The sequence below is a fragment of the Nicotiana tabacum genome, chromosome 5, assembly GCF_000715075.1.
Source record: "Nicotiana tabacum cultivar K326 chromosome 5, ASM71507v2, whole genome shotgun sequence".
NCBI classification, from domain to species: domain Eukaryota; kingdom Viridiplantae; phylum Streptophyta; class Magnoliopsida; order Solanales; family Solanaceae; genus Nicotiana; species Nicotiana tabacum.
The window spans coordinates 107,006,624-107,018,960 of record NC_134084.1 but is presented as its reverse complement, the minus strand read 5'-3'; the positions used below and the strand labels follow the sequence as shown (position 1 = coordinate 107,018,960).

General features: G+C 36.5%; 1 protein-coding gene, 1 long non-coding RNA gene and 1 pseudogene across 2 annotated transcripts; 2 read left to right on the top strand and 1 right to left on the bottom strand.

Moving 5' to 3' along the window:
• Positions 1-363: 363 nt before the first annotated feature.
• Positions 364-2,949, top strand: LOC142181208 (uncharacterized). Its single transcript, XR_012709699.1, has 3 exons — positions 364-498; positions 809-1,023; positions 2,710-2,949. It is a non-coding gene; the product is annotated as an uncharacterized LOC142181208 (long non-coding RNA).
• A 5,077-nt stretch (positions 2,950-8,026) lies between these two features.
• On the top strand, positions 8,027-8,709 carry LOC142180630 (NDR1/HIN1-like protein 10; annotated as a pseudogene).
• Positions 8,710-10,741: 2,032 nt separating this feature from the next.
• LOC142180901 (putative mitochondrial protein AtMg00310) lies at positions 10,742-11,437 on the bottom strand. Its single transcript, XM_075253004.1, has 2 exons — positions 10,969-11,437; positions 10,742-10,815 (listed from the first exon to the last, which is right to left on the bottom strand). The coding sequence occupies exons 1-2, from the start codon at positions 11,435-11,437 to the stop codon at positions 10,742-10,744; spliced, it is 543 nt and encodes a 180-aa protein (XP_075109105.1).
• Between the last annotated feature and the right edge of the window lie 900 nt (positions 11,438-12,337).

The following is a 12,337-nucleotide window of genomic DNA, read 5'->3' as shown; positions in this document are numbered from 1 at the left end:
AAAAGTGTAATTATAAAAAGTTTGGGGTTAAAGCAAAGTTTGGGGGCCAAATGACTATTTTTTAAAGTGGCCAACGGATAAATTTGAAGGCCAACGGCCCGTTAGGCCTGGTTGAACCGGCCCAGGCCCGCCTGCCGGTCCCGGGCTTAACGGTCCTCGGCTCACGGGCTAAATGTCTTGAACCGGCCCACCACGGGCTTTTACACCACTAGAGCCCAGGCCCGGTTGAACCGGCCCGTTTGACCCGCAGTCCTGGACCGGTCCCGGGCCAGGCCCGGGCCACAGTACAGCCTTACCCTAGTGCTCCATATTGAGCGAGAGTGAGCATCAACTTAAATTAATTCTTAAAAAGAATTACATATAATTAAATTAAAAAAATGCTAAAGTATTAAACAAAAACACCTCAAACCTAATAACTCCATGTGTCGAAATCCATAATCTCTGGTGCCGCCGTCCGCTTCCCCTTAGGCAGCGAACGAAAACTAGGGGTTGATTTTGGTAATTTTCTTAATTTTCCTTGTCTCTTTTTTGTTTGTGTGTTGATTTAGAGCTATGTAATTAGGACACCGTCAATGTTTTCTAATATCTCTATCCGGTGATTTTTTTTCTAATACCAATTCAAAAATTCCCTTTCATTTAGTGATTCCCGCTCTCGTTTTACTATTCTTTTGATCTTTCAAGCGGGTATAATCGTATGAGCCATATAGGTGATTTTTTGTATTATAATATCTTGAATTGAGGTTATCTGTGAGATTACAATCTCGATTTTTGTATGTTCTCCAAATCTTATGGGGTTTTTATTCTTTAGGGCTTGCAAAATGGTTTGTTTGAGATGTAGATGATGTTGTAGTGGGATTTAGAAGCAACAAGACAATTGTCTTTGAAGGCGTGAACATACAGTAGTAGGAAAAGAGAGCCAGGGTAGATGTTTCAAAATCAAGGAGCTTCTTCAAAAAGTTGTAGTCTTATTGCAATATTGTGTTGGAGAAATATTGAATGGCAAAACCAGCAACATTGAACCAGGTAATTAGAATTGTAGTCTACTATTGAATCCTAATTTTGAGATATCTTTGTTTTCTAATTTCTATTTGTCTTTAAAATTTGAGTTCACAAACATATAGTTAATCAGTAGAAGTGATAAAAGAGTTATATGAGAGACATTCTGAGTTAACAGGTGTAAATTTTGTAGAGGATGGAGGTTAGAGTTGTTGAGAAATTCAAGGATATACCCTAGTGTTTTTAGAATAACTGACAGAGAAAGAGTAGTAAAAATTTATATTAAAATATACTATAATTTTCTCTTTATGAACTTTAAAGTTATCCTATCCTAAGAGGGAATATTGAAAATCAGCCCAGTTTAAAGGAGGGCAATTCTCAGTTCAATTAAATACATATTATTTAGACTTATATAATATTTTTGGTTGTTAAAATTCTCAGCTCAATTAAAGGCTTTCTACAAACTTTTCCATTCTGTGTCTCATCTACATTTGCTTGCATTAGATGTGAAATGAGCTACTGGCACTCTTGGCAATTGTGTTGGAGTTTGATTCATTTTTTTGATATGTTGGACTCTAGTCACACTGGTTCAGTCTTATAAATAAGGATCAGGGGATGGGACATAAGAAGATAAGAAACTTTGTGGTTGGGTAGCCAAAATTAAGTAGGACCAGGTTTAGCAGCAAAAGTTTTCTCCTTTTGGATGCTAGTATTGAATATAAATTCTTGAAGCAAAGGCGAACTTGACCAATTGAGTACTTGAGGCAGAATGATTAAACTTTAAAATATGTACATTATGCATTTTGCAAGTTTGCACCTCTAGGTGTTCTAATCCTTAGAATAGGTTAGGTGAGTGCACCCTTGTCAAATTGAGATTTTGTGATTGATATGAGTTGTTTATTGAACGATCTAATTTTTTGATCCTTTTAAACAACTATATTTTTCTTCTTGAAGTAAATGGAGACTATTAAGTATTAATTTTTAGCCTGCACTCATAGAATATGTCAAGTTATTTATTCCTTTACCAATTTCTTTATATGTTCTCTTGTTTTTTTTTCTAGTTTCCTGTGTTTGGTAAACAAAAAAGCTTTCTTGTCAATGGAAATTCAGTGGGGATTCACCTCATAAAAGCTTTCTCTTGTTTGCTCTGTTGTGATATCATTATTACTTTGGTAGTTTCAGTCAATTGTGTGTTGTCATTTTTCTTGGGGTCTTATTTATGTAATTTGGTTGATATCTAGATCTCAAAATTGTTGATTATAAAGTTAACAACAACTTTACTCTTTCATATAATTGAGCTTCTTGAAGAGGCAATGAAGAAGTCTCTTCTCCTTAAATTGTTTGGATGAGTTTAGTCAATATCATAGGCCATGAGTTTGTGCTTTAGTAACTTGTGTATTTAGTACATTCTAGCTTATATTTTATTTATTAAATAGGAATTCATTGTCAAGCTCTAATTATATTTGATTACTTGACTAATTGAGTTGTGAAAGTATATATTGTTACTTGGAAAATGCATTTTATAAATAAGGATAAGTTATTTTATATTAATCTGTATTTGAAAAATATAACAGGGTTATGTACGAAAATGACATGTTTAAAGAGAAGGAACTATGCAATATTCAGCTGCTACTCTCCATTTATGTTTTCTTTTAGATATTTAATCCGATCCTTATAATTTTCTAAAGAGAAATTACTTTTTATTGTTTACAGGGTTTGAAAAGTTGAGGTTACAATTGAAAATGCGAGTTTTGAAGACTTCGTACAAGTTGAGAACATGGTTAACAAGCATTTTACTAGGCAGTTAGGATAATATTATATATTTGCCCAGAGATTGTGTAAACAGTAGGGGTGATATATGCATCCTGATTATATAATTAGCAATGGGATATTAATATACTTTTGTAATTAATTACCAACTTTATATTTGTAAATGCATATTTGGATGTGAAAGAATGATTTTGTTGATAATTTCGTTTATGTTCATGTGATTATCTATATTGATAATTGTATAATTTCAAATAGAAATGACAGGAAAATATTCTTTAAGGACCAGATATTATTATATATAACAACCTATTAGGACCAGTGGAAGGTTGCTAAAATGTTCTAGCGACCTATTGATCTATGCTTAAGGACCAGAAATCTAGTCCCTAAAAGTATTTTAGGGACAAGAGAATTTTCAGTCGCTAAAACACTTTAAGGATCAGTAGCTAAAGCTCGTCGCTATTGACCTTTAGCGACGGCGCCTATAACGACGGGTGGCGACCAGGTTTTGCTGGTCGCTAATTACATTTAGGGACCGAAATTATACTTTTAGGGACCATTTTTCCCTTCGCTAATGATCTATTTTCTTGTAGTGGATCTGATTCTATTGATTCTCCCGGCTTTAGTATTCGGTGCAGCGATGAAAAAACTTTGTTTGCATTAAGCTTCTGGCCCGATGCCCTTTTATATTTATGAATTTGCTCCATTATCAACCTGATCATCTTGTTATTCCCAGCTGAGAAAATAATAATGTCATCTGCATAAGCTAGGTGAATAATTTGAGGTCCTTTCGCTGGCATGGTGAACAGAGTGAATTTTTCATTCTCGTGAAGTTTGTTGAGCAACCTAGTCAATACTTCTGATCCCAGGATGAATAAAGATAGAGATAGAGGGTCTCCCTGTTTTAACCCTTGAGAGGAAGTAAAGAATCCGTTTCTGGTGCCATTTATGATAATGGAATACCACACATTGGATATAAGATTTCCAATCATGTTGATCCATTTCTCGGAGAATCCTAATTTCCTCATCACCGCATTAATGAACTCCGATGACATCCTATCGTAAGCTTTTTCCATATCTAGTTTAATAACAATATTTCCCCCTTGTTGTAGTTGCTGGTACTTTGGACAATTTCCTAAGCTAGAAGGACATTTTCCGTGATCAATCTATCTTTAACGAAACCGCTTTGATTATTAGAAATCAGCTTAGGCAGAAGCGGATTCAATCTCCTAGAAAGGATTTTAGATATGATTTTGTTATAGACATTTCTAAGACTGATAGGTCTTAGATCATAGAAAGTCTTCGGAGCATCAACTTTGGAAATAAGGACTAAATAAGTGTGAGAGTAATACTTAGTGAGTTGAGCACCAAAGAAGAAAGCTTGCACAAATCGAACGATATCCTCTTTAATTATATGCCAGCAACTCTGATAAAAAGCCCCATTGAAACCGTCCGGGTCAGTATCACTATCACTGGAAATATTGAAGATTGCCTCCCTTATTTCCTTTTCTGTAGGCATATTGGTCAGGAGTTCATTTTCTTCATCAGTAACAATATTAGGGATGCATTCTATGATATCCATCTTGTCCACCAATTTTTGGAAGATTAAAGAGCTTCTCATAATGTTTAATAGCAGCCTTCGTAATCTTTGCTTCACTTCTAATCTACTTCCCTCTATGGTTTTTGATTCTATGGATCTGAGTCTTCCTCCTCCTTTCTCTAATAACATTGTGAAAGTATTTTGTATTACAATCACCTTCCTTAAACCATTGAATCTGAGCTTTTTGTTTTAATAGTGGCTCCTGCATAGCTTGCCATTTAATGTACCCTGCTTAGCCTTTGTTGAGGTTTTCTCTGCTCGTCTCTGAATTACACACTTGATCAAGCTCATCTAAAGTTTCCACTTCCTTTTCCCACTTGATCACCATATCATAAACATTACCAACGTTTTCTCTGGACCATTTTGATAACTTGTTACTAAGAATTTTCAATTTTTGATGCAGTCTCCACATTGGATTACCTGGAACATGTGTGTCCCAAACTTCTCTAACCAAGTCGTGGAAGCAGGGCTGCTTAATCCAGAAGTTAAGGAACCTGAGATAACTGATTTTCGTCGTTTGGTTGTCCTTACTTTTGAATAATAGAGGTCTATGGTCGGAGCCCGACCTGTTGAGATGTTTGACAGTGTAGTTATGAAAATTGTGAGCCCGGGTGTCATTGATGAAGATTCTATCCAGTCTCTTCCAGACTCTTTTCCTTTGTCTCCAATTATTACACCACGTATATTTAGGACCAATAAATCACATGTCTACTACCTCACAGTAATCCATACAATTAGATAATTCGAAGCTTCTAGAAATTCTATGAGGATTACCTCCCAATTTCTTATCTGGATCCATAATAACATTGAAATCACCCCCAATACACTATGGACTGTTGATGATTGAATATGTATCTTCAAGACTGTTCCAAAGATCTTTTCTTTCCTTAGCAGTACATTTGGCATAGACCACTGTTATGTTGATCTCCTTATTATGTACAACATTAGTGAGATTCATAGTGAGCTGTTGTTCTTCATTGGCTAAGATAACAGAATTATAATCCTGTTTCCAAAAATACCAAATCTGCCCGTTTGTGTTAGCTTGCTAGTGTTGAAATCCCAAGTATCTCATATAACCTTCAATCTTCTTCTTGTCGATAAAAGGTTCCATGATGGCTACAAAGTCTATGTTGTTGATGTGATACAAATTTTTTAATCTAGGTAAGGCTTTCTTAGTCCTTACTCCCCTTATATTCCATATAATTGCACTAATCAAGGAAAAAGATGGGGTGGATCAACTTTGACTCTTTCCCCTGGAGGAAAGGTTCATTTTTTCTTTGTTTTTTCCATTTTTCCTATTTCTGCTTCTACCTCTTTTAACATGTGATATTCCCTGTCTGTTGGAAGCCTCTTTTAAATGAGCTTCAGCCGGATCATCAGGTTGTTTGTTGAGAGTTTCATCACTATTATTTGATATAGACATGTTAGAATTCCCAGTTCCTTCCTCAATCATCTTGCCATGGTTTTGTATCCTCTTCTCCTCAATGTTGTATCCACCAAGGTCAACCACAACTTGAATTCTCGGATGTTTTTTGATTTCTGATGGTAAGGAATCTGACTTTGTATTAGAGCTTTTTTGGTTACTGTTTGGTTCTCTCATATTGACACTCTCGTAGTCATGACATTGCTTCGTTGAATTGTTTCCAGTTCTGCTTATTTCAATCTGTTGGTTTCCCTCTTCTTTGTTGTCATTGCTATTCTCACCTTCACTGGGATTGCTTTCATCCACCTTTTCAATAGTATCCGACTTGGCATTGGAGGTCAATTTCCGAGTGTTTACTATATTCATCAACTTATTGTTCTCCATCACTCCTAGATCCTTGACGCTATCTTCAATGACAGCATTTGTAGCTATTGTATTACCTCCAGTAGCAATCTTAGAAGCATTTTTCCTATTCTTTTTCACCACAGGTTTGAACATTACAGAACTTCTCTTTTTGGGCATTGTTTTCTTCTTCTTCTTCTTCTTCTTCTTCTTCTTCTTCTTCTTCTTCTTCTTCTTCTTCTTCTTCTTCTTTCTGCCCTCTTTCTTATTCTGGACATAGGCAGTGCTAGGTTCTTTCTTCTGGACCTCGATAGGGGACTGTGATACATTGTTGTTCTGCGCTTCATTTGCTCTTACCACGTACTTTTGGACAATATCTTTCTTGTTCTCATTCTGTTTTCCTTCAGCAGTTTTGTTGGCTTTCTTTTTCCTATTACTCTTAGTGTTATAAACTTGCCAATTCTCCTCTTGATTGCCTTCATCTGTTTTCAATTCTTGACAATCATTGCTTTCCTCATTTTGTTTCCCTTTACTTGATTCCCATGTTTCTGCCATCTTTTTTTTTTTTATTTTCCTCTCCTTTCTTTTTTTTCAACTACCCAACAATTAATCAAGGAATGTCCTATCTTCCTGCAATGTTTGCAATATTTAGGGACATTCTCCCATTCGATTTTTTGAACATAGCCATTTAGAGGGATGTTCTCATCTTCAACTCTCACAAATACAGAGGTATGTAGGGGTTTAAGTAAATCAACCTCCACTCTCACCTTGGCCATACTTTGTCTTGTTTTGGATCGTGTAGCAACGTCTAGCTCTAGCAGAGTTCCTGCTGGACCTATGACTTGCTTGGCATATTGCCAAGTATGCATATGGAAAGGTAGTTCCGACAACAGTGCCCAAACAGTAGCGATCGACAAATCTTCATCCGGTTTAAAAGTCGAAGTCTATTTTGGTATCTACATTTGAGTGCCTCCGATTTCCACCACCATTTTGAATCTTATCACATCAAAATCTTCATAATTTGTAAAGTCCAAGAACACATTAATTTTATCATAGACCCCAATTTTGACTGTGCCTTTCAAAGCAATTTTCTCAGAGAATTGAGCCCTAATTTTATCAACTTGGGGTCTTATCGTTAGAAATCTTCCAACCAGTGTCCTTTTGCATTCCTTCGCCATCACACCATAGTAGTGTTTAGCTTTGAATATAACTGCTGGCATTCCATTGTGGGTGATTCTTCTTGCAATTACCACAACGGCTGCATACAGTTTCTTTCCTTGAATTGCTCCATGGGGGAGCTTCACCGCATCAGGGGGTTGTTTTGGTGTTCCAGACGCGCCGCCTGGCCACCGTCTGGGGCCTCCATGGGTGGCTCGTGATGTTCACAGAGTTAACAGAATATAGTCGTTGAGGGGTTTTAGTTTTAGAGAGAGAATTTTTTAAATGTTCTGATAATTAACATGTACTAGAAACTATGAACTAGAGACTATAAACTACAGTGGAAAATATTGACTAAAATGTAAGGCAATGACTATAATATTGATAGGAAATTGCTTTGCACAATTTACTTCAATACAATCTGATTTCTACGAAGATACCGCTACAAAAACTACCGCGTCCTTCAAACTCAAAGCAACAATAAAACACGGCCTTTCCTACTATTCAATCCGCTTTCGCTTACCAATTCTACAATTCCCTTCACACACAAATAACATACACACATTAAACCAAAGACTGAACAAACACCTATATATATTCCTCTCCTCTGATCAACAAAGAATATATCATTTCATCTCTACTATTGTAGCCTATAGTACACCAAAGGAACAAAGAAATACTATAGTCGGTAACTAATTTTTCATTCTTGATGGCAGAATCCCACTTGAACGGAGCCTATTATGGACCCTCCATTCCGCCACGGTCGAAAACCTACCACCGCCATGGCCGTGGCAGCAGCTGCAACCCATGTAGCTGTCTCTTCGACTGCCTCTGCAATTGTTTTTTCAAAATTATCTTCACCCTTCTGATCATCCTCGGAGTCATTGCATTAGTACTCTGGCTCGTTCTTCGTCCTAACAAAGTAAAATTCTACGTGACCGATGCTACATTGACTCAGTTCGATTTGTCCAACACAAACAACACTGTTCACTATGATCTTGCTCTCAATATGACTATTAGAAACCCAAACAAGCGTATTGGAATTTACTACGATGCGATTGAAGCTAGAGCTATGTATCAAGGGGAGAGATTTGCCAGTACGAATTTGGAACCATTTTATCAGGGTCACAAGAATACTAGCAGCTTGCATCCGGTGTTCAAAGGTCAGAGCTTGGTTCTATTGGGAGACAGAGAGAAATCCAATTATGATAATGAGAAGAATTTAGGGGTATATGAGATGGAAGTGAAGCTTTACATGCGTATAAGGCTTAAGGCTGGTTGGATCAAAACACACAAAATTAAGCCAAAGATTGAGTGTGATTTTAAGGTTCCTCTGGAGACTAATGGCAGATCATCATCTGCTAATTTTGAGGAAACCAGATGCCATCTTGATTGGTAGTTTTCTTCTATTTTGGCACCATTAGTGATCGTCTTCACATTTCGATGGAGCTTGTTTCTGTTTCTTCATTTTTGTTTTTTTATATATTTGGATTTGTTGTATTTTCTGATCCATTCTTTGGTTATTAGCAAATATTCTTGATTATGGGATTTCTATCCCTTTTGTTTTCCGGCGTTTAGTTTTCATTGATATACATGCATGCTACCATCTTGTTATATTTGGATATGGTTGTACATAAATAAATAATGAGTTCCCATATATTTTTGCTGATTTTCCTTATTCCAGAAATTCTTTTTAGTTTTTATCACGAGGATACTTCAGTTTGTTTATTTAGTTTAGAAGTTGATTAGAGTGTACGGGCCACGGGGGCAGGTATGCTAAGAAGATACTAACTCCAATTTGTTATGTTGTTAAATAAAAAGTTGACGTTTTCCATTTACAAAGAGAATATAAAGTAAACGCCAAGTTGCACGTTGGATAGATAACTATATACTTATATTGGTCCCTCGAATTGGCAATTTGTTTCTCTTGGAGTTCAATAATTTGAAAATTCAGCTCTCTATTTCCCTCTGGGTGAATATGTTGCTAAAAATTAAACACTCTAGATCTCTCTCCTACTCCTTTTTATTTTTATTTTTTATAATAATAGTGTCTGAAACAGATTGTGCGTACCTCAACTAGTTATACCGGCTACTTACAATTTCCTCCTAACATATGTAAAATTTGAACTTGAGACCTCATAAATTCTCTCACTACTCATTCTTCCTTGTAATATTTTTTTAATAAAATTGCCCAGACAACCGTCTAGGTTGTGTTGTATTCAAAACAGCGTAAGAGGGAGGTTAGACCTGACCTCACAAAATACAACAACGGTGATGCAATCACCCCAAAAGAAGGACATGAAGTTCATATATATACACCCTCCTTCCTAAGACCTATGAACAAAATTAGCTAACAAAGAAATTAGATTTTTCATACTTTGTCCTTATACTAGGAAGTTGCCATTTATCAAGGAGAAAGAGTTCTTTTGCATTGCTAGGCAAATCTTGAAGTGAATGATACACCCTTCTCTGATTTGTGGTTGTAGCCAATTTAGCAAGACAATCTGCTACCTGATTTCTCTCTCTGAATCAGTGCCTGACCGTAGCTTTAGTTTGTTTAATAATGAGGGAGGCTCTGTCTATAACCTTTTTAATCTTCATGTTGTTAGGATTTCCATCCGTGAGCATATCCACTATGATCTTTGAGTCGAGTTCGATATAGAAATTAGTGTACCCATTATGACTACACCATTCCCCTCCAAACTCTGTTGCTTTAGCCTCTGCCATGGTATTATCATCACAGCTGATAGGAATAGAAAAAGCCGTAATAAGTTCCCCTTGACTGTTCCTGACCACCCCTCCGATGCCTACCTTAATACTTTCTTTGCAAAAGCTTCCATCCGTATTAACTTTGACAGTGCCAGGTAGAGGAGACTCCCATGTAACTTGTATCCATTTCTGAGATGGTCTGAGTCTCTCGACCTTATCACATAATAGGGGCCATTCTATCTGAGTGTAGTCACCTGGTACCATGTTGGAGATAGCCACTTTCAATGTCCATGTGATTTGGTGTCTCATCGAGTTCAGCTGAAACTTCTTCTGTTTTCCATATCTGCATGCATTTCTTTGTTTCCACAGTTCCCATCATATGATTGTGGGGGCTATCTGAAGCATTTGATTGTGCACTTTATTGTTGGTCGTTGTCTCCCAACATCTTTTGAAGGTAGCAATAATAGGCTCATGCTGATGTTTGATTCCAAACGCATTTCCTATGTTGTTCCATATGAAGATGGCAGCTTCACTACTATTAAAGATATGTTGGACTATTTTTACCTACACAGAAGAACAACAAGAACATCTGGAAATAATATTAGTACCAAGCCTACAAATAACATCATCAAAAAATAGTCTATTTTGAAAATTCTCTAAGAGATAGAGGACATTTTAAAGGGGAGAGAATTATGCCAGATTTTGTTTATGAAGATATTCTTCTGTTTCTTGAATCTAATAGAATGTCATGCTGAGTTAGAAGAAAATCTCCCATCATTAGAAGTAGTCCAAACAGGGAAATCATCCTCATTTGCGTCTCCTATATCCAGTTGAGCAATACTATCCATAATATGCACGGGGAGAACATCGTTTAGTTTGACAATATTTCATTCTCTATTAATTATGAAGTCTTTCACATGTACTTTAAAAGATCTCCCACTACCTTTTAATATGTTGGCCAATGCACCTTTACCTGTCCAGTTATCCCACCAAAAGCTACAATTACCTTTCTGTATTTCCCATATAATATTTTCCTCGGCTTTGTCTCTGATTTTGAGCATGTTTCTCCAAATATGAGAATCAGTAGGATTTGGCTTTTTGTTCACTGGATGGGCTCTTTTGCAATATTTATTCTTGAAAAAGTTGGTCCATAGGGAAGGATGAGTTCTGAATCTCCACCATCTTTTAATGCTAAGTATATCTATGATATCCTCCATTTTTCTGACATCAGCTCCTCCCTCATCTTGGGAGAGACAAAGATTATTCCATGAAGACCAATGATATTTGTTTTTACCTTCATTTGTACCCCAGAAGAAGTTTGCAAAGTGTTTCTCCATGAGCTTAATAATTCCTTTAGGAGGGTTCATAGCAGATAGGATGTATGTGGGGAGGGATTGTAAGATATGTTTAATCAAAATCATTCTCCCTCCAGAGGACGTCATATTGGATTGTCATCCACTAAGTTTCTTGACCACCTTAGAGAGCATACCGTAAAAAAGATTGCCAGTATTTCTCCCAAAATAAATGGGGCATCCCGGATAAGAGAAAGGGAAAGGCTTATCCATATAGCCTGTAGCATTCTTAATTCTATTGATTCTTGCAGCACAAGTATGAGGGGCTGTAATAAAGAAGCTCTTATCATTGCTAACTTTCTGCCTAGAAGCCTTTTCATACCTGTCAATAGCCTTTTTAATTAACTTGAGAGTCATGTTGTTTCCACCACATAATATAACAATATCATCAGTGTAGGCTAAATGATTGATCATCGGACCTCTCGGATCCATGCTAAAAGGAGTGTAGCCAATAAAATCATTTAGAGCATTTAGAGATCTAGAGAAAACCTCAGCTCCAATAATAAACAGAGAAGGGGATAAGGGATCTCCCTGTTTGAGGCCTTGAGTAGATGTGAAAAAACCTGTTCTAGCCCCATTGATAATGATGGAGTACCATATATCTTGTAGAAGTCCCCAGATTTTATCAATCCAATTTTTAGAGAAACCAAATTTCCTCATAACTGCTATCAGAAAGGTCCAGTAAATTCTATCATAAGCTTTTGCCATGTCAAGTTTTATAATAACATTGCCTCCTCTGTTCTTCTTGTTCACGCCCTGAGCAATCTCTTGAGCTAAAAGGATATTTTCAGTGATCAATCTTCCTTTCACAAAGCCACTTTGATTCTCTGATATAAGCTTCCCAAGAATAGGATTCGGCCTTCTGGAAAGGATCTTGGAGATAATTTTGGATGTAAAGTTACTCAAACTAATAGGTCTCAAGTCCGAAAAACTACTAGGGGAGTCAACTTTAGGAATAAGAACTAAACAAGTATGAGAAAAAGATTTAGT

Coding starts and splice junctions, on each gene's coding strand:
- LOC142180901 (XM_075253004.1), bottom strand. CDS start 11,437: ATGACGTCCTCTGGAGGGAGAATGATTTTGATTAAACATATCTTACAA. Junction 10,816..10,968: donor TTGGTGGGATAACTGGACAG/GTAAAGGTGCAT, acceptor AACTGGATATAG/GAGACGCAAATGAGGATGAT.